The following is a 21,123-nucleotide window of genomic DNA, read 5'->3' on the forward strand; positions in this document are numbered from 1 at the left end:
TTCTACTCTACCATTTTGTTTTGATTTAACTTTGTATTTTAATGACCAGCCAGGTCATATAACGTAATGAAGATACATATAATATTTTATAGTATTTTATCATTACCCACCTAAAATTCACAACTAATCTTAACTTCTTAGCATTCAAATTCAACCAAACTAATCTCATAACTTTTTGAATAAATCTCTTAGTTAAGTCTTACACTTTCAGCTTGGACACACTTATCACCCCTTTTCTTTTTTAGCCCTTTGATTTTTAGAATGATTTTAATATTTATTGATATTTATGAATAAAATTATTTTATTAAACAATATTGTATTTTATATGTAGCAGAAATGGGCCTTCGGCCTGATGTTACTTAAGTATATAGTTAGATAGATCATTCATTTGAGGGCTATGCATATTAGCCTCCATGATGCAAGTTCCTGATCTCACGGTATATGAAAGGTGGGATTTTACAGCTGCTGCCCTCTTGCAAGGCACTGAGAGGCCTCCGGTGCCAAAAAGAAAGGCCATTTGAAGTGCAGCAACTCCATTGGTGGAATTTGATAAACAGCTGCAAGGGAGCGCGGGAAGCAATCAGTAGAAGAGACCACTTTCGTTTTTGTTGCAAATTTCGATATAAACTTCTCTCAGGGATTACTTGTCAATGCGTTGTGTCAACTTGTCAGCATTGTATTGTTGCAAAGGGAAAAATAAGAGATAATACTAGCCTAGTTTCTAATCCTGATTATAGGAGTTTAAGCTTAGACTGGATGGGCTGGGGAAAGCAACTGGAGGTCAACATGAACTTTAAAGCCTGCCAGGAAAGGGAAGTTTGAAGAACTAATTATGTACAAAAGGTTTTAATATTATCCAAATATTACGAAAACTAGTGACATTTACATGGTTGATCTTTATAAAGTTTGCTTTGACGGTTTGTTGTAAAGAAAGGTAACCCCCGTGTTGGTTTTATAATCATATTTTTGTGAAAAGACAAATGTTATTGTAAAAAAAGATTAAAAAATTAACTAAAAATAAGCCATACAGACAGATATGAAGATGGAAAAATTTGGTCTGAGCCATCTTTGAAAATTAATTTGAAGAACTGCTTCCCAAGAATAAGATCTATGGAGCAAAGAGACCCATCTAAATCCTCACACCCAAAGAGGCTATTTCCTGGAAATTTTGCGGGCCCAAACACCGACTCATTACATGTGCAAAATTATTTTTACTTCAACGTTTAATTAAAGCCTAAAATTGAAGCCCTATCTGAGGAATAAATCATTAATAGCAAATTTGGTTGGTTGACTTGTTTGGCTGCTAAACGTTAGCAATCAGTCATTTTGTTTCATTTCAAGCTTTCAAGTTTTTTTTTGCTTGGGATCTTGAACTTGCTTCAGTTGCAACTCTCATTCCTTGTTGTTGCATATAGTTCATCCTGTAAATAACTTTATTTTTAATATTACTTTTTTCTGAAAGCTTCATTTCCTAGTGTGCTAAATGCTATTTAAAGACATTGTGTTAATGGAAGGAAAAAAGAAGTAAGTCTAGCCTAGCTTAACTGTCAGCTATCAGGGTGTATCATAGGGTGGTAATTTTAAAGCAATGATGATTTCACAGTCTACACATTCATAAAACAATAACAAAACTAAGTTTACTGTATGTATTATATTACCCAGCAATTTACAAAAAAGAAAATGAGTGAAGATCAACAAAATGAACAAAATGAGCAGAACGAAAATGAATCAAATTTCCCTGGACAAAACCAGGGCCCGCCACCCATGGAGCAACGTTTTCCAGGACCACCACCACAAAGACCAATGATGCCACCTCCTATGAGACCACACCATGATGGACCACCGATGGGGATGGGAATGAGACCACCACATGGAAGATTTCCTCCACCAGTAAGATAATTTTTTTGATGAATAAATTTTTTCACTGTTTTGTTATTATCCAAATTACATCATTGATTCAAAATCAAACCAAAAAATAGAATAATGAAAGAAAGAAGAATAACCTAATGGTCTTAGTGTTTATTAAATAAAGTTTCAATTTACATTCTAATTTCCAGTTTGGACAAGGATTTCCCCCAAATCAAAACTTTCCACCAAGAATGGGAGGACCTCCTCCCTTTGGGTGGACCCCATGGTCTCCTGGTCCTGGTCCGAACATGCCCTCCAACACAACTTTACCCAAACCACCAATTTTTGATAAAGATGGCCAAGCGTGGTTAGAAGCTTGTTCAGCTGACGGGAAAGTGTATTATTTCAATGCCAAAACAAGAGAAACCAAATGGGAAAAGCCAGACACTGGCGAGAAGAAAGATGAGGAAAAGAAGGATGACATTGAGGAGAAAAAGGTATAATACATTTTCTGGAACTACTTGATGAATTTATATTAGTCACCACTTATTGGAATTCTTAGATTTTACAAACTTTCTTCACACTCTTTTCACAAAATTGATGCTTGTCACGATACTGTTCTAGCAGAGGTTCTATATAAAAGAGCTGTATTAATGAAGTCTGTCCCTGATAGTTTCACTTTTCAATTCAAAAATCTGCAAAATCAAATTTGATGTTTTCGATAGTAGAATTTAACAACATGACAATTTTATCCCCTCTATCAGAGGAATGTAAAGAGATGGAAAAACAGCTTCTTGAAAACAATGGAAAAACGGCTCGTCATATACCAGGTCTCTTGCCCTTAAGGGAGTTTATGTCGAGTAAATAGGTTTCTTTTGTTGTCGCTATAAAAAATCTGCATAATTAGTGTTTGCAAAATTCTTTGTTCAAGCCTATTATGCGCAACTTTAGGGATTATATTTTGGGTACACCTTCTCTTACGAAAAGGTCCTCTATCTTCGGTCAGCATTGCTAGCAGCGATTCCTATGATTCCCTAGTCGTTTAAATCCCAAACAACCATATAAAATCAAGCTCAATAAAAGAATCGAAGGGGTGAAGTTGCGTCTCTTTCTGAATTCAACGACAGAAAGCTATTCCTCAAATAACGTTTTTAATTTTACAATTTTTTAGGTTTTTGAGAATCCATCCATTTTTTTTGACTAAATGATAGTTCATAGTACATTGAACTGGGAACATATAAAAAATGAGAATTCTAAAAACGCCAATAAACAGAGAAAAATAAATGCAATCCCGCACGGGTCAGACTACAGAAACTGTATGTCTCTCCTTACGCTTTTAGGTGAAGAAAAAAAGGCGCTTGGAGTGCTTCTAGTCGGTTATTTCCGGAAATTTAATTGTGTTTAATTATTTGATGACAGTTTTATTATAAGGTTCTCCAAGTAATAACGACTTTTACTGTCTCATCTAACCGCATATGGACCGCATCATATATGGAAAGCTAGAGCGGGGAAAAAATTATAACTTCATCTTGATTTTACTCCATTCTGCAGTTTACAAAAAACCATTAATACATTGCGTTAAAATTTCTTTTCTATACATTACTAAAAATATTGCTCCTTATTCTTAAAAATTGACGATAATGGAAAAAAAGGAAAAACATTTTCATTTTTATCGTCAAATCATGAGCAACGCCGATTTGTATGGCGAGCCGTCTTTTCTGGACTTTCATTTAATGACCTAATCAACGTTTTTACAATAGAATTTTCAATAGAAGTGATCGTTGAACTTTGAGTAATCAGAAAAGCTGTTTTTCCATCTCTTTACATTCCTCTGCCTCTATAATATGGTTTAGATTTTTGTTACAGACAAGGGAACATTATCATTGTAAGCAGTTGTAAGTCATGTTTAGCAATTCGGTAAAAGAAAGGCCATTGGGATCCAATGTTATATTACACCTCACAGGCCCAGTAGGATTTTTTCAGCGAGCGTGGATAAAAATAATTGACTGAAGTTCGATGGGGATCGATGTGCCCATATTTTTTTATGGCTGAGGATTCCAATTCTTTTGTTTTCAAGTCAGAAATTTCAGCGGGATGTGAAAAATAGCATAATATTTTACTGTGAGGATTGGTTTATTTGATTATTATCAGCGGGGACAAAAATTGGAAGATAATTTCCCACCAGCGACGATATTTTGGACAATTTTGCGAGTGGGAAGGGTTCCCAATGGATCTGTGAGAAGGGGGTGTTATATTCTTCCACAATTTCATAGGTTCAGCCTTATTTTTTTTTGGGGGGGGCTAAGAAATATTTTGGCCTTTAAAGAGCCTGGGGGCTAAAATTACCAAAATATTTGGGGGGACCTAGATTTGGGGGGGAGCCTAGATGACTGACTGAGACGCTGGGGGCTGTTCAGCTAATTCCAAGTATCTAAAAGATATAGTAAAGCGGTAGTCTGTATGTGTTTTGTTGGCTTTTTTTTTGTGTGTCACTTCGTTCGCAAGCAATGTTTGTTCTTTTACAAGATGACTTTGCTCTTGAAATCCCAAATTGTTAAATCAGACAGCATTTAAATACTTCAAAGGCGGTAAAACTCGAGTTCTTTCTTTCGTAAAAAGGGACCTTTAAACACTATGTCGATATATTTGCTGTAAATCTAAGTCATCGTTAATTTAAAAGTTATCGAAGTTTGACGAAGTTCTTTTATAACAAACAAATAAAATTGCGCTATCACGCTTTTTGTCTGCGTGTCTAGCTGCCTTCCGGGGGGACTATGGATGCGAGCTGTATTTCGGCCCTGTCCCTCGGACCCTTAGCAGAATAAAGAGGAGAAGAAACAAGGAAATCCTTGTGTAAATTTTAATTCCTTTTTGGAACTAATTTGACCAATTCTTCTTTCTGGGGACAAAAGTTGAAATTTTCCATTTTTCCGATTCTAAGTTTATTCTCTTTTCATAACTCCCATTTCGTTTCAAAAAAGGACCCCTTAAGGCGGTACCTACCATACCCTTACTCTGACTAAGTGCCCACCCGGGCTGCCTTTTTTCGACGAATTAATGTCATTCTATTTTTTCCCACCGTTTATCTTGACATCAGTTTTCCTAAACTCCGACTACGGCAAAATAAACGCGAGAGAAGCGAGGGAAAAATCTAATGCAGAGCCGCTCGGACGCGCTGGTCGCCGGTATGGTGTAATTGGGGATGACGCCTTTTTCTGTTTCTTGCCTCATTTTTGCCCAAAAAATCTTTTCAATATGGTTAAAAGATACGTCCCCTGGATGATCGTCAAACTTTGAGAGGAATTGTCTCTTATTTTGATTTCTGGTTTAAACCACCTCCCAACATCCAAGGCTTTAAATCGCTCGCAAACAGCTAACCGGCGTGCGATGACCGGGTACCGGCTTATACTTAAATCAAATATAGAAAGAAAACGACTTGTAAACATAAATATTAAAACAAGTAAAATTTAGTTTTCATTTATCAGTACTGTACTCGCATATATTTTTTATTGACTTCTCTCTACGGGGGCGGGAGAACAATGTTTTTGTTTTTTTTTATCTTGGGACCCGAAGTGTTAGGGGACCTAGCACAAGGCAATTTTTTGGGGGGAGCTAAATTGTTGGGGAGACCTTACTTTGTTGGGGGGAGCTAGAAACCTGGCTGAAGCTATGAATTTGCAAAATTTTTATTGTTTTCTGTGACACAGGAGACTGCAGATAAAGAAGATGAACCCATGGAAGAAGATAAACAAGAAAAACAGCCTGAACCTCCTCAACAACAACAGCAACAACAACAACAACAACAACAACCACCAAAACGCCCTAACCAACCACCACCCAGCATGTTTCAAAGACCACCACGTCCACAAATGGGACCACCACCTGGAATGCCTCCACCATTCCCAATGATGGGAGGACCTCCTGGGTTCGTTTTGCTATATAAATATATGTCTAGTTCGTGTAAAGAAAACGAGTTTTAAGTTAATTTCGTACTCAAAGTTTCATGTCATACAGGATGGCAATCTTCAGTGAAAATCCTGTATGACACGAAACTTCGAGTATGTAATTAACTTAAAACTTGTATTCTTTACTCAAATTAGTATAAAGCTATGTTATCATTTAACATGAGTACTGTTATTGGCTTTCGCTTACACAAAGGGAAGTTATTATGTCATTATATTTACGTTGCGTTCCTTCGTTACAATTGCGAAAAATGATTATTCCTGAGGTCAAAAAATATTCTGAATTTTAAAGATGAACTAGACAATTCTCTTCTAAGCTAGTAGAGTTTTTCTATAAACTATTAGAGTAATTCCCAATCAAATTCGATGAATAATATGCTCTTATTTCCGAATTCTTTTGATTTTTCCAAAAGTCAATAAACGTTTCATAAACAAATGTACCAGTTTAGATATCACAAAAGGAGAGGGAAAATTCTTGATTTGATCGTCGGAAAAAATACAATTAAATGTATCAAACCAAGCAGAAACATGATTGAGCTCATCAAAGGTTTTGCAAGTTTATAATAAAATAAAAGCCAAAGCAATATTGACTTTATGTTTTTTGAATTCAAATGATTTCCTAGTTCTATCACGTCTGAATATCTATATATGAATTTTTTTCTGACTTTTTCTTTTTCTTAGTATGATACCACCAGGTTTCCCACCAGCATTCAACGGACAGGGACCTCCACGATTCCCACCCTTCCCTAGCTTTTCACCTCTACCACCTCCAGATTTCTTGCCAAAGACTATTGGTGATTGGACAAGACATAGATTGCCTGACGGTCAGATTTATTACTATAACAACAAATCAAAAGAATCGAAATGGGACAAACCTAAAGAATTTGAAGACAACGAAAAAGAAGGTATATTATTTTTTCTCTATCAAAACTTATAGGCGCATTAGTGTAGTGGTCATCGTTCTTGACTTTAGTGCTGGAGGTTAGGGTTCGATTCCCACTCGGTGCTGCGACTCACTTGGCAAGTGAATCTACCTTGGCCTGGGTCAACCCATACCATGTGAGGGGAATATGGTACCATCACACTCTGATACAAGAGTATGGGGAGATATGCTGGACATTGAATGTGGTGTGGTGATGGTACTCATATGTTCAGTACCTGCGAGAATGCAAGGTTCTCCCGTACTGTCCGAGTATCATCAGCTCTGGAAGTGTCGCGAGCACAGAATACAATGTCTGGTAAGCACTGTGATTTCCCTATCTAGGGGTAGGAAACTATCCCAGGATAGGGCCCAGTCCAATGATATCGGAGGGTCAGCTTCTCAAAACTTATCGAAACTATTAGGTCAATTTACATAGTTTTCTAGGTCCAGTTTGCATTCAGCTTTTATGATGTTCCTGAAATGTCAATTTATCGAAGAATTAATTAGGATGTGGTATATTTCATTCATCAAGTTTTCAATTTCGTTGAGGCCGACTTGTACAGTAAACATAAATATTTCTTTCTACAGAGAAGAAAGATAAAAAAGATGGCAACACCAGTGATTCAAAAGACGACAAGAAAGAAGGTTCTAAAGAAGGCGAACAAAAGAAGCCAGTTGCTTCACGACCTATTTCTGGAACAAGTGAGAACCTCCTCAATATCAGGTCTTCATCATAATTTCACAATGTAAAAAAAATTCATTGTGTTGTGTAAAGGTTGCTTGTGTAAAGATATATAGGATTTGCTTTCTGGGTGGCTACTTCTATGGCAATTTAGCAGAACATAATCTATTCTCATCGATGTCGAATCATTAATCTGAATTTTAAGTGAAAAGTGGCTATTTTGCCACTATTTTATTAAGATATTGTGTTAACTATTTTTATGTTATTGTACGCTTATTTTTTATAAGAATGAACAATATAAGAACATAAGGCTTTGATGGCCAAAATATTAAGAACATTTTTAAAAGAACATTTAAAGGCTTTTGAGGACCCTAGAATACGTATTTCCTTAGTCCTAATCTGAACCAATTCTTATACAACATTTATAATTCAATTGTTTCTTTTTCTTTTCAGTTTGGCATTTGGTTTGGACTGGTGATGGGCGAGTATTTTTCTTCAGTCCATCAACCAAAACTTCGATATGGGAAAGGCCAAAGGAGTTGGAAGACAATACCACAATCGACGACCTGTTGCGGATGGGACCACCAGGCAAAGATGAAGAATCTAAAACAGATAAAAAACCTGGGATCGTCGTTGTTGATGTTGGACAGGAGAAGGTTGAGCCTATGGACACTGGTAAGAGAATCACTAGATATTGGAGATTGCTTTAATAAAAGTCTATTTTAGAGAGAAATGTAATGGAAGAGAATGCCAAAAAAACATTGTGGTATACTCCTGCGAAAGGTGCCCTTTAGGAGTACGCCCCAAAAAGGAACTCCTCCTGCTCCTCTTGGCTTATAGACAACCTAAATAGAAGGTTGTTTAATGGTTTATAAAATAAAGTTTGTTTTTTTTTCTTCAGGGTCAAACGAATCCAAGATAGAAGAAGTTGAGCCAGTACCTAAAAAGAAAAAGCAAGACATTTTAACTAAGTTTCTTTTTTTCCAAACTAAATTCATCTTTGTGTAGATGTGAATACATTTTGCTACTGTACATTAATAGCAATTTCAAAAAGCAACCCCTATAATCAAGTTATTTTCATATTTTCAGTCTATAACTCTACTTCTAGTTATTGATGTTTACATTGAATAATTTTTGGCATTTTATCGAACCCTTCTCTGTTGGTCATGGGAAGGATGACCTAAAGTTTTAAAGCTTTAGACCTATCAATCAAAAAAGTCAAATTTGATACTACTCCCTGTGAAATCAGTTTGCCACGCTGTACTTGTAGTAATTGTTAGCCTGTTTCTTCTCTCTGCAGACGTAACACTCATGAGCCGAACGACATTAGAACGTTACCAATCTTGCAAGACAATCAACCACCACCACCCCAACAACAACAACAACAGCAAAACCAAGGGAAAGGTGGAAACAACAAACAACAGGTCGACCCAATGAAGGAGGCCGATGTCAAACGAAGTATTATACCATTGGACGAACGAATGACCATGTTCACCCAACTACTGAGAGAGAAACAGGTATGGAAAAATAAGTTTGTATTTCGGTCTGGTATCCTGAGCAATGGAAAGGAATTTGGTTTCAATCCCTGAAAAAGCCTTCAAGAACTCAAACATATTACCAAATATTTTCATGGTCGTTCATTTGTATTTTAAATTCTTCCTTTAGCCACCTTATTTCATGTCTAAACATACCAAAAAGTCGAAAATGGTACCTTAGAATGAAGGTAAAGCACCTAGCTCCGGTGCGCAAGGTTGTGGGTTGGACCCACCAACCAGGTCATACCAAAGCTCCCCAAAATAGGCATACCTAAATCCCTCTGCTTAATGCTCAGCAATTAAAGAGATTGGTCAGGAGTAAGTGTAGAAATTCAGAGAAAGGACTGACGCCATCCCCATCTACCTTCGGGTAGACAGCTGAAAAAAAAACAAACTTTTCGGTCACCCTCGACTTTGGTCGCAACCCTACTTACTTACCGATCTTTTTCCGTATTCATTTTAGGTCTCTGCATTTTCAACATGGGAGAAAGAACTGCACAAAATCCTGTTTGATCCAAGATACTTGCTGTTGACAATGAAAGAAAGGAAGAACTGTTATGAGAAGTATGTGCGAGTCCGTGCGGTCGAGGAGAGGAAGGAGCGCGTTCAAAAGCTGAAAGAGAAGAAGGAAGAATTCAAACAATTATTGGATGAAGTAGTCAATTCGTCGAGGTACGAAATTTGTTTACGAAACGGATTTTTTCTGATATGTTTTCAAACAAAGACTCAGCTACAACCACTATAAAGATAGTTTGAAAATACGACTCAATCCCTTGAATCGAGGTTATCACCACCGAAAAGCAGCTTAATGCTCTTAGGGCAAAGCTCTTGAATCAGGTGCTAAGACTAAGATTACATCTAGCCAAGGTATCTGGTTTTTAAGATGTATTGGCAATTCTTTTAACTTTATTCATCTGTTTCTAGGCTATCGTTCAGTGACTTCGCATCGAAGAACTCAAAAGACTCTCGATACAAGGGAATCGAGAAGATGCGAGAACGAGAGAACCTTTTCAACGAGTTCATGACGGACTTCCGAAAGCATGAAAAGGAGCGATTGCGCGCGCGCGAACAGAAAGTAAGTGATTTTATGTATCCAATCTTTCGTCGTGTGTTGTGTGTCTGTGTCGCGCATGCACAGTTCCTCGGTCTTCTTAAAGCTGCATCGTAAACTTGGTAGGATAGTAATTAGTATTGTAAAAGATATTTCTGAATGTTTAAAAGGTTTTGAAATGTGAGTTTTGAAAGTCTTATTTTCAATCTAAAAATTTTCCTCTCCGAAATACCTATTTCAATACTTTCTGTTACAGTGGAGCCTCTTTACCTCGAACCTCAATGTCTCAAATGTCTCCTTAATTCGAACAAATTGTATGAATGGTTCCTTCGGTGAACAATGCCTTACAGAACTCGAATTTTCCTTAACTCGAACAAATTTATGTTTTCCCGTGCGTGTTCGAGATATAGAAGGGACTCCACTGTACCATAATTCAATGCAATGAAACTATTTTTTAAGCCAAATTTTGAAATGGATGTCAGCTGACCGACTAACTGTCTTGCGTGATATAGAAAGTGAGGAGTGACAGATTATTGAGATAGAGTACCCCCTCCCCCATATTCAACAAAATTTATTAATGACTGAATTTTGATAGCTCTTTGGGTTGGGATTGTTGGACCTTTATTTTTTAAGTTGCTTTCAATAATCTCGTGTGTTATGTGAGCCATTCAACCCTCTTGTCATTTCTGAATGATACCGAATAATAAGTATGTGGGGTTTTCCAGATTAAAATCGGCAACCCCTTTCTTGAGGAGGTCGTCCTAGGGCGTCAAAGGGTTTAAGGTTTGATATTTGGTGGCATTCTATATGATTATTTCAAAATCCGTCGGAAATATTGAAAAAGTTGTTATAAGCGAGTATGTTGCAAAAGATTGAACCTCCTCAATGGGTCTTTCCGTTTTTTTTTCTGGAAAAGCCCAATTTTAGTGTAATAAGAGTGTAGAATTTTACTGTAACTTCTATTCATTTTACCGTTGACATAATGTTCATATGATAACTTTAACTGACTTTTCTTATCTTCCGTTATTACGTAATGTTATAGCAAAGCAGAAATGCGATCGCAAAACTTCCAATTCATGTCTTCTTGTTTAATGAGTATTACATATTGTACATGGACGGAAGGTAAAAGAAATTTCATTCTTCTAAAAAAAAACATCTAAGTTGCACACCACCTTTTCTTTAAAGGAACCAAAAAAAAAAAAAAATCAAAATAAATATTAATGCGATCAAAGAGTAAGAGAAAACCATTATTTGAGCTATGGTATTAAGTTATTTTGAAAATTTAAATATTGTTATTATGAGTCAATGAGGGAGCGAGTAAATCTGGTTTTGATATTTTATTAAAAGTCAAATTATTGTTAAAATTCGACTATGAATTCAACTGTGCTTTTCTTGAAACCTCTCCCATTTAATATTTCTTTATTACTGAAATTCAACTTTCTTGCGTAATCATGCCTTATACGACGGGAACTTCAACGCTGCTAAGAAGCACAGTTAAGTTTTCCAAGTAATGACAAAATGATTTTTTGTCCAGGTAAGTCGTCTTCTCTTTGCTGTACTATCTGCAAGACTAACATTTTAATTTCTCTTTCACCGATCGCTAGTTACGTACCAACTTCTTTGAACTCCTCGGCGAACTTAACAACTTGGACGAAACTTCGGAATGGCGTAAAGTGAAAGGCTCCCTCGAAACAGACAAACGTTACGAGTTGGTTGGCAGTTCGAGCAAGAGAGAACAGTTTTTTAACGATTACATCAAAGAGCTTGCCGTAAGTCCTTACAATTCGATAAATCAGCCCTGGTTTAAACGGCCCACTTTTCGCCCTGCCTATTCTTATTATGATTTAAAGTGGGCAGAAAGTTGGCTGTCTTAAATCAATGCCCTCTTTTGATGCAATGAATTCGTTCAATCTTTTCCAAGTAAAGATTTTAATTGCCAAATTTGTGTCCACATTTTGGCCTACTCTAATAATAAAGAATATGCAGGACAGAAAGTCGACCGCCTAAACTAGAGCTTAGCATTGATAAGGAAAACAATCATTTTTGAACACTTGGACAAAGTTGGACATGATATTTATGATATAGATACTTGAAGCATATAATCGGATGGCATGAATTTTTTAGACCTCGAAAATCTCTCCAATCTGCGAAATACAAATTAATTTTCTGGAAGGGAATCGGAATCGATGAAAATTGAGAATCTATCCTCTCAAAAATTTCTTTCAAAAAGTCATTTTCTAAGAAGGTTGTTCGACTGAATTCATTACATCAAAACCAACACCTGAAATTACTCTTTCAATCCTTAATTGTCCTTTCTTCTTCTGTTGCACAGGAAAAGAAAAATCCGGAGAAAGAAAACGAAGACGCGGCGGAAAACGAAAAAGAAGAAGGAGAAAAGGACGAAAAAGACGAAGAAACGAAGGACGGAGAAACGAAAGATCAAAAAGACGAAAAAACAAAAGAAGCACCCCAAGACGAAGAGGCTGATGAAGATCGCAAGCTAGATGAAAAATACGAGCGAATGGAGGCTAGTTTACGAAAGCGTGAAGAAGAAGTGCGAGCACAGAAAGAACTTTACGAGAAAGATCGTGAGAAGGAGCGTGGTATTCATATGCACGATAAAGCTGTTCAGCATTTCAATGCACTTCTTGCTGACATGGTATGTGTATCTCTTTTTTTGTGTCCAGTCATTACCATTAAAGGGCAGTTCGTTAAAGTAATATAAATATATGTTAATACTTTGAATTCGACAAAGTGCTATCATTACCGAAACTGGCAGAGCGGCACCATACTTGAAATGAATGGAAAAACTCCATTCCAATACCAATTGATGACTGCTTGAAAAGACAAGAAACTTTAAGTATTGAAAGAAAAAAGTTTCTCCATTTATTTAAAGCATAAACTGCTTTTCAAAATCGTACACTTTTAGTGCATTTTCTCTTGATTTACCCAACTCTTATAGTGCACTAAATTTCTCAGCTGTAAATCTGCGTAAAATAAGAAGCTTGGGAAGTTTTCTGTTTCAAAGGAAAACTGAGAAAACTATTCTTGTCAGCTGTAATTACCACACAATACTTTTTCAAACAGACGAGAAGTAAAAACCTTTCTTTTTAACACTATCGTAAGGTCATTAATCGGTTAGAAAATAAAGCAATTCCATTGGGCAAATTTGACGTAACGGTTTAAAAAAGTTGAAATTCTTTCAACTTTTTATTTTTCCGCTCGAAAATTTTTTAATGACGTAATCTTTTCTGCAGGCAAAAACGATTGGCAAAAAAAATTTCGCTCATTTTCGTGCGAAAATGAAGACTGGCCTTAAGATAATTTTTTCGATCACTATTCGACAGGTAAAAGATACTCAATACACGTGGAAGGAAACGAGACGGACGTTACGTAAAGACCCACGTTGGTCAGCTCTTGACGTGTTGGACAAGGAGACAAAAGAATCATTGTTTGAAGAACATATCAAAGACATTGGTGACAAACGTAAAAGGTCCTTCCGCAGGCTGTTAGAGGAAGCTGATGTAAGTTATCAATCACCAGTTGTTGAATGTTTTTGCTAAAAAAACGTTTAATGAGAAAACTACTTATACGGGTTCCTATTGAACGCTAACTCTTAGTGGCGTGTGTGCCGATTACATGATAAGGGGTCAGTCTGAAGAACGCTGACCAGTACGAAGATTCAAGACTTTTTACGTGCGATGTTTCAAACTGACTTCTTTCACATTCTGAGAAAAAGTAAAATATCGACACGTATAAATGTAAAAATCTAAATACAAATCAATACGGAAACGGTAAGATAAGATGCACCTAACAAATTATAATGAAATAGAAACGCATACCAAACCACTGTGGCATACATCAAGAGCACAAAATTACTTGCTTTACAGAAGATATACAAGATCTTCTTGACTTTTTGAACGCCCTTTTTGAATTTAATTTTCTTATTTTTCTCCCGTAGGTACCCTTAGACGCATACTGGAGGGACGTTCGCCGTCAAATCAAAGATGATCCCAGATATGCTAAATTTGGAAATAGTGAAAAGGTAAACATCTGGATAATCTGATAGCATAACAATTTCTTACATTTGGTTTGTAAAACCTCATTGGTCGCTAAGGTTATGTAATAATTTTGGCTAATTTTTGGATTCAAAATGGTATCGTGTTTTACAAAAGGTCTATGTCATCACTACGTAACTTCAAACTAATGAAAAGATGCCATACTCAACTTCTTATTCGGGCGGGTAAAAAAAACAGGGCTTCATGGGTCGCGGTAATGGTATAGACCTATTTATAATTCTTATACTGGGTCTACACTGAGAACAAACATATTTTTTCCAGCGTGAGGAACAATTCGAAGTCTACATACGAGAGAAAACGACGACGGCGCGAAACGATTTCCGTGAGCTGTTACGTGAAACCAAAACAATAACGTACAAGTAAGAGTTATAAAGAAGATCGTAAATTTTTTTTGTGGTCGGGGCGTAGTCGATTGGTAGGACGCTCGCATCCAGATTTGATAGTTCCGGGTTCGAGCCCCATACATATCGGCCACATAGTAAACGACCCTGTCGACGCACCGGACAGTCTGGTGTTTTGTCCGGTGCCAAAAAGTATCCCTCAGCCACACCGGAAACCTTTTGTCCGGTGTTAGTCCGGTGTTAATTTTTCGAACTTCTGTACACCGGACACGTGTGTTTCAAAAATAATGCGCACTTTGCGTGTTCGGTGTTCGTAAAGTCCGGTGCGTCGGTAAGGTTGCCATAGTAAGGTCACACCTCTCACACTGATAATCGGCTCAGGTGACGGTTAGTAAGAGGGATGTGAGTTAAATGAATGTTAACAAAAAAGAGTGGTCTGCTTGAGCTCTTTTCCTCAGAAGACTTTTCCTTATACGCCTTCATGCCCTTTCATGATAATAATTTGGTTTAGAAGGACATTTACGCTGCGAGCCTTGTTATAATCTCCTTAGATTGAAGTGATATTTTTGTGTTTTTTTAGATCGAAGAAATTGGTGGACGAAAGCAATAGCTATTGGAAAGATATCAAAGAAGTCTTGAAGGTTTGACTTTCCCTAATTATCCTTGTGTTTCATACTTAAAAACGATGTTTTAAAGATTTCAAAAAAGAAAGTTTTTTATCAATGTCGATCATTTGATTTGATAAAGATTTCTTCAACTTTTTTCGTATTGCCAGAATAAACATGCAAAATCTTCAATATTATCCAATGCTTAACGCAAATTTTTTTTTCAACTTTCCCATTTTTAGAAAGATAAAAGATATCATGTGATGTCCAGTTTAGCCAATGAGCGTGATCGTTTAATTATGTCCTATATCAGTGAACTTCACAAACGAGGCCCTCCACCGCCTCCGACGGCCACGAACCCTGCAGCTCGTTATAAAACAGATTAAGAGCAAAATATGAAAAACAGAGTTAACTGGTAGTTGAAAAAGTGAATGCGAGGTTCTTTGGAGATGGCACTTTCCTTCTTCAACTGTTTTAGAAGCTTCGAAATTCATGGTAGAAATGATGATGTCACAAAACGTTTGAGTTAAGAAAATAACAAATGACAAACGTATCATCAACATGCGTAAAGTTTCACTGGCAAGACATTTGATGGTCAAGTGATGATGATTTTGTATGTATGTTTACAGCGTCAGCAAAAAAGAATATAATTAAATGAAATATTTTTAAAATTTTATGATAGCTTCAGGAGAATTTTTTAAAATAAAGAATGTGTCAAATTTCATTTGTCTTTTCTGTTGGAATTGACCACTTTAACTAATGGATTAGAATAGCCCTCATTTTGCTCCCAAGAATGACCCATCCTCTTCCCATTGTCACATAAAATATCTCTAAATGATTCTGCGCACTCCCCGTTTTTTACAACTTACAACTTTTTGACAACAACTTAGGACTATACACACGCTTTTTTTAATAAGAATACACTTTATAAGAATGTCCATGATGAAAATGGCTCAAAGATTAGGAATAATGCTAAGAATATCGCCATCGTGGAATTTGGCTACTCAAGCTAAGAATGCCATTTTTAAAGCATTTCCAATCATAAATTGCCAATTACCCCCAAGTAAGGCTCACTCCTTAATAAAAATGCCATTTTATACTTGAGACGTTAGTACTAAATGTTAAATCTAGTCTGAATTAGGATCCTAACCTAAGAATACTGTAAGAATATTTTAGGATGATTTTCCCAAAAAAGTTAAGAATATCCATGATAAAATGGATTTACACCATTCTTATAAAAAAAAAGCGTGTCTGTGTACAAATTTGATCTCTAGCAAACTCGCAATTATGTGTATTTGTTTGTGGTTTTACTTATCTTGGAAGTAATCTCAATCGAAATAGAATCGAATTCAACTGATAATCAACAAATCACAATATTGTAATAATTCTTATATCATTTTTCGTTCAGGGTTAAAATCAAAATGATTTAAAAAAAATTAACAAAGACATTGGTTTGGCTTTTGGGTGATTGATAAATGTAAAGAAAGGAAGTCATTTCCTTGAAGAGTATTTTGGTCGTTTTGTGAATTGGTAAGTACAATCATAATTATACAGCTGGCACCAAAGGGTCAAAAGAAAACTTGGTTGAGTAGAGTCTGTGGAGTCTTGATTTTCATCTCAAACAAAAGCTTGAAATAAAAAGGGTTTGCTACTTTTGATTCCAATCAAAGTGCAGCAAGACATGGTAATATTAGCTTTTTTCTCACTCTTGATTATCTTTTCAACAAACACAATACGGCTTGAGGTTCTATTAAAAGTTATACCAATTTCTCTGTCGTGAATTAAATTAAGACAGACTTAACTTATTTGACTTTTTCACTACAGAAAACAAAACTTGAAAAAATCTCTTACTGGGCCAAATAACTTTGAATAAAAATGTAAAAACGAAAAATATAAATTTTTGCATTTTTTGACATTTCGATGACTTCTTTTCATCTTGATCCCAATACTATATGTGTTGTATGTGCATTGTGATCATGATGAAAAGAAGTTATCGAAACGTCAAAAAATGCAAAAATTTATATTTTTCGTCTTCGCATTTTTATTTACAGACAACAAAGTTTAAAAAATCGATACAACATAAAGATGGGCGGTGATTCAAAGGAAAACACCAACAAACAACTTAACGATTGCATCAGAAATGCAAGACAGATGCTAGATGTGTCCATCAAAGTCGCTAATAAAAAATTCGATGATTCAATCATTAATGCTAGAATGAAATTTGAAGAATCCATTGCTAGTTCCAAACATATTCTAAACACCTCAGTAACCATCGCTAAACAGGCATTAGAAGACTCGATAAACGAAGTGAAAACGCATTCAACAACGACAGATGATGAAAGTTTTAAGATGAATTCCTCCAAGTCCTTCCAACAGAACACACAAACAAGAAATGAGGGAAATTCAAATGCGGCACACCATTCTAATAGTGAATCCACTATTTCAACCTCGAATATCATACCTAACAGTGATGACAACGGTAATATTTGTGACAAAATTAAGAGAGAAATAATCGATTATGCTAACGATGGAACCATCGAAAGAGGAATTTTATTCAGCCAAAGAAATGACTGCAATAAAGAATCACCAATGAACAACATAAAAATGGAAACTGAAGACAATGTTTGTGGGATGAACAACCCATTTTTAACTGTTCAGCCACAAGAAGTAAATAGGCTGCAAGAGAATCTAAGTTGTCGTAATTTTGAGGTACCTACTACTGTTCAAACACCATCAAAAAGCAACTATATCGATGTTGATCAGGACAAATTACAAGAAAGATTAAAATGTACTACATGTGGTATTGTATTTCTCACAAAATATCTTCTGGATAAACATACTTGTCGCCCTTTTATTTTAAATAAAAATCTTTCTAGATATCATCTTCGCAGTGACACAAAGCGGTTGGGCCAAAAACAGAATACTTCAGTTTTAGAATCTTTCGCTGCTATTGATCAGAAGTTAAAATGTGATTTCTGTGAAGATGTGTTCCCAAACCGAAAATTTCTCTATAACCATGTAAAAAGAAAGCATAAACCTAAAGTACAATTCAAATGTGACATTTGTGAAAAGTCTTATGCTAAAAAAGCTAAACTTAATCGACACCTGAACGTGCATAAAGGAATTCATTTTACGTGCAAGATTTGTAGTAGCTCCTTTGCACGAAAAGCGATTCTCGAAGTCCATCTTAACACCCATAAGGGTATTAAGCCATTTAAATGTGAATTCTGTGGTGTTTCCTTTCGAAAGAAGAAGGCTTTAAAAAAACATAAAGAGATGCATGCAGAATTAAAACAGGGTCAAGTAGATAGTAAATTGACGAATACTTAAAGCACTTGATGGATGATCCTACGAGAGGTGAAATGTTTGTGGTAAATCGTTCTCCTCAGAAATGGGCATATGGAAAGTATTCAATTTATGTATAAGAAATTCCGAAAGATCTGGAAAGATCAGCTCGTTTCGAATATAATAGTGTCAAAAACCTTTCGTGTATATTTTCTTCAATTCGCGTTATTATATATAAATTTATCAGTTTTTCGAGTTAAATATACTCTTAGGGGGACGCCCCCCCCCCCGCTTGTTAATTTTTCGATTTTTTTCCAACCCCCCGGATTTTAATAGGACCCCCCGTTTATTAATTTTTGAAAAAGTTCCCAGCTACCAAAAGAAAAGTTCCTTGTTTTACTCTAAAAACCCTCAATATAGTCTATTTTGACCCTTTTTAGGGTTTTTTAAAGGTCCATTTTCCAACCCCCCGGTAATTAGGTCCCCCCCCCGTTTATTTGATTTGAAAATTTTTTCCAACCCCCTCAATTTATTAACCCCCCGGTTTATTCGAACGCCCCCCCCCGTTTATTTGGCACCGAAGAGTAAATGTTGTTTGTTTGTAACTTTTGTTTTTTGAAACTATGTTGTCAATGGAGTTAATAGGAGTTTGGCCCACTTGCTCATTTTTGTTCTTATTACAAAGGGATTGTTGATAAAAATATTTTTGCGGAATATCATCCTTTTCCATGGTGTTGTCACTAAGAGGCGTCTGACCACACATTTACATTTATGTACAAGAAATTCTGAAAGATCCAGAAAGGTCAGCCGGTTTGGAATACCGTGTCCAAAAACCTTTCGTATATATTTTCTTAAATTTGTGTTATTATAATATATACCAGTTTTTCGAGTTTCATTAACATTATTTTTTTGTAACTTTTTTTGTCTTTTGTTTTTTTAAATTATTTAATAGGTTTGGGACTCAATCTTAGTAAAACCCTCTGACCTTTGACTGAAAAAAATCTTTGTTTCTTAAAAATGTCAACGACCTTAGCACTAAGATTGAACTTGACATTATTAACACTTTTATTAACGTTAACATTACTTAATCTTAAATTTTTTTGTTTTTCAGAATAAAAGTCAGAAAAAATGGTTGTGTGAATACACCTTTTTCCGGTTAGCCGTTTCGTATAAAAAGTCACCGAAATTTCGAGTAAATTAACCATGTCATTGGCTAAAAGCAAAAACATACACGTTTTTTTTTTTAAGAAACACACTTTTAAGAAACATGAGGCTCAGAATGCCTAAGAACTAAAAAACATCTAAGAAACATGCTGAGGCTGAGAATGAGAAAATAGCATTTTTTAATTCGTTTTTTTTTAAGAACCTTCCAATCAAGGTTCCAGAAATATACATACATAACAGTTAGAAACACTTGAGAAAGTCAGAAAATCAATACAGAAGATAGGAAAGTACCGTAGATTAGTCAATTTGACTATTGTATTATCGACATGCGTCCTTTAAGCTTGACAAAGTTTAGAAACATGTAAGAAACATTTAAGGCTAAAAAGGCCGATTTCTTAAGAAACATTGAGGCTGCTTGGGAAAACTAGTTTCTTAAAAAAAAAACGTGTAAACAAAAAGAAATGTGCAGAGTAAGAGAAAAATGTGTTTTCTGTGCTTTTACTCTGCACATTTTTTGGTTTATGTTTTTGCTTTTAGCCAATGAGATGGTTTGTTTACTCGAAATTTTGGTGAACTTTTATATGAGGCAGCTAACCGTAAAAACGTGTATTGTGTATGGGATAAAAAGAGTTGGAAGTTCACTTGTATGAATGGTTGCTCGAATGGTTGATATGGCAAATATTAATAAAGCTTTTGTTGGGGATGTTTTGGTAAACATCGATTTTTGTTATGGCATTGTCAAAATTGAAACCAGAAAGTCCTAATATCGAAAGTCCTTCTTAAGAGATCGGTGTTAAAGTTGCTGAAGACTTATCAAACGAATATTGGAATGGAGATATTCCACCAGACAGCGAGTGGGTCAAACTTCTCCTAAAGACGATTGGAATTCAAGTAAATAACGATTTAGCTCGCTTAATGAACTACTTCAGCAATCAATGTTAAGTCAAAATGATAATAATTATTTTATGAAAATAAAAGTTGATTTTTTACCGAATGACAATGAAGAAAATGATTCGAGAAATTTGAAATCACACCCAGAAAGTGATATTAATGTAGAAGTTACGTCTGTAGTCAACCATTTGAACGGAAATGCAATCTGGAAGTTCATCCTAAAATGCACGAAAGAACTATGCCACTTAAGCGTAATGTTTGTGGTAAATCGTTTTCACCAAAAGGCTCTCTTAATCAACACCTTAAAATTCACACCGGAGTTAAGTCATACAAGTGTGTAGTTTGTGAAAAACATTTTGCGACTAGAAGCTATCTTAGAAATCATCTTCAAATTCACAGCGGAATTAATATTCTCAACTTCAGTTGAGCTAGAATCTGAGAATGTGTCCCAAAACTTTAGGGCAGCCTGGAGACTTTAAAAATGGTCGGATTTGGCTGAGATTTGGCACACTTGTTCCTTGGGTGAATTTCTAGGGGCACTTTTTTCATTTTTCAAAAATTTTGATTTTTGGGGCCTGGGGACGTGTTATTCGCCACAACGAAGCTAAAACTTTGGGGCAGCCTGGATACTTCAAAAATTGTTCGATTTGGCCGAAATTCTGCACACTTGTTCCTTGGGTGAATATCTGGGGGTCTAAAATTTGGCCTATGAATAATTTGAAGCCACTGAAGTTGAGCCCAGTGCGTTGCGCACGTTC

The 21,123-nt window shown here is 35.8% G+C and overlaps 2 protein-coding genes across 2 annotated transcripts; both read left to right on the forward strand.

Moving 5' to 3' along the window:
- Nucleotides 1–2,156: 2,156 nt before the first annotated feature.
- LOC136811801 (transcription elongation regulator 1-like) lies at nt 2,157–15,685 on the forward strand. Its single transcript, XM_067068428.1, has 16 exons — nt 2,157–2,345; nt 5,556–5,773; nt 6,492–6,715; nt 7,321–7,434; nt 7,868–8,089; nt 8,316–8,367; nt 8,715–8,931; nt 9,413–9,621; nt 9,874–10,024; nt 11,605–11,769; nt 12,333–12,659; nt 13,348–13,524; nt 13,962–14,045; nt 14,341–14,438; nt 15,001–15,061; nt 15,268–15,685. The coding sequence occupies exons 1-16, from the start codon at nt 2,157–2,159 to the stop codon at nt 15,409–15,411; spliced, it is 2,652 nt and encodes an 883-aa protein (XP_066924529.1). The 3' UTR covers nt 15,412–15,685.
- A 746-nt stretch (nt 15,686–16,431) lies between these two features.
- On the forward strand, nt 16,432–18,576 carry LOC136811807 (zinc finger protein 300-like). The gene is made up of 2 exons (XM_067068434.1): nt 16,432–16,555; nt 17,077–18,576. The coding sequence occupies exon 2, from the start codon at nt 17,111–17,113 to the stop codon at nt 18,353–18,355; it is 1,245 nt and encodes a 414-aa protein (XP_066924535.1). The 5' UTR covers nt 16,432–16,555; nt 17,077–17,110; the 3' UTR covers nt 18,356–18,576.
- The last annotated feature ends 2,547 nt before the right edge of the window (nt 18,577–21,123 follow it).

This window comes from Clytia hemisphaerica, unplaced genomic scaffold (assembly GCF_902728285.1).
Source record: "Clytia hemisphaerica strain Z4C2 unplaced genomic scaffold, Clytia hemisphaerica genome assembly, whole genome shotgun sequence".
Lineage (NCBI taxonomy): Eukaryota > Metazoa > Cnidaria > Hydrozoa > Leptothecata > Clytiidae > Clytia > Clytia hemisphaerica.

Bases quoted from the DNA above. Each gene is read 5' to 3' on its own strand.
- LOC136811807 (XM_067068434.1), top strand. From the start codon at position 17,111: ATGGGCGGTGATTCAAAGGAAAACACCAACAAACAACTTAACGATTGC.
- LOC136811801 (XM_067068428.1), top strand. From the start codon at position 2,157: ATGCCCTCCAACACAACTTTACCCAAACCACCAATTTTTGATAAAGAT. The intron at 8,368-8,714 runs GCAAGACATTTT...TTCTCTCTGCAG, and splicing joins CCAGTACCTAAAAAGAAAAA to ACGTAACACTCATGAGCCGA. The intron at 9,622-9,873 runs GTACGAAATTTG...ATCTGTTTCTAG, and splicing joins GAAGTAGTCAATTCGTCGAG to GCTATCGTTCAGTGACTTCG.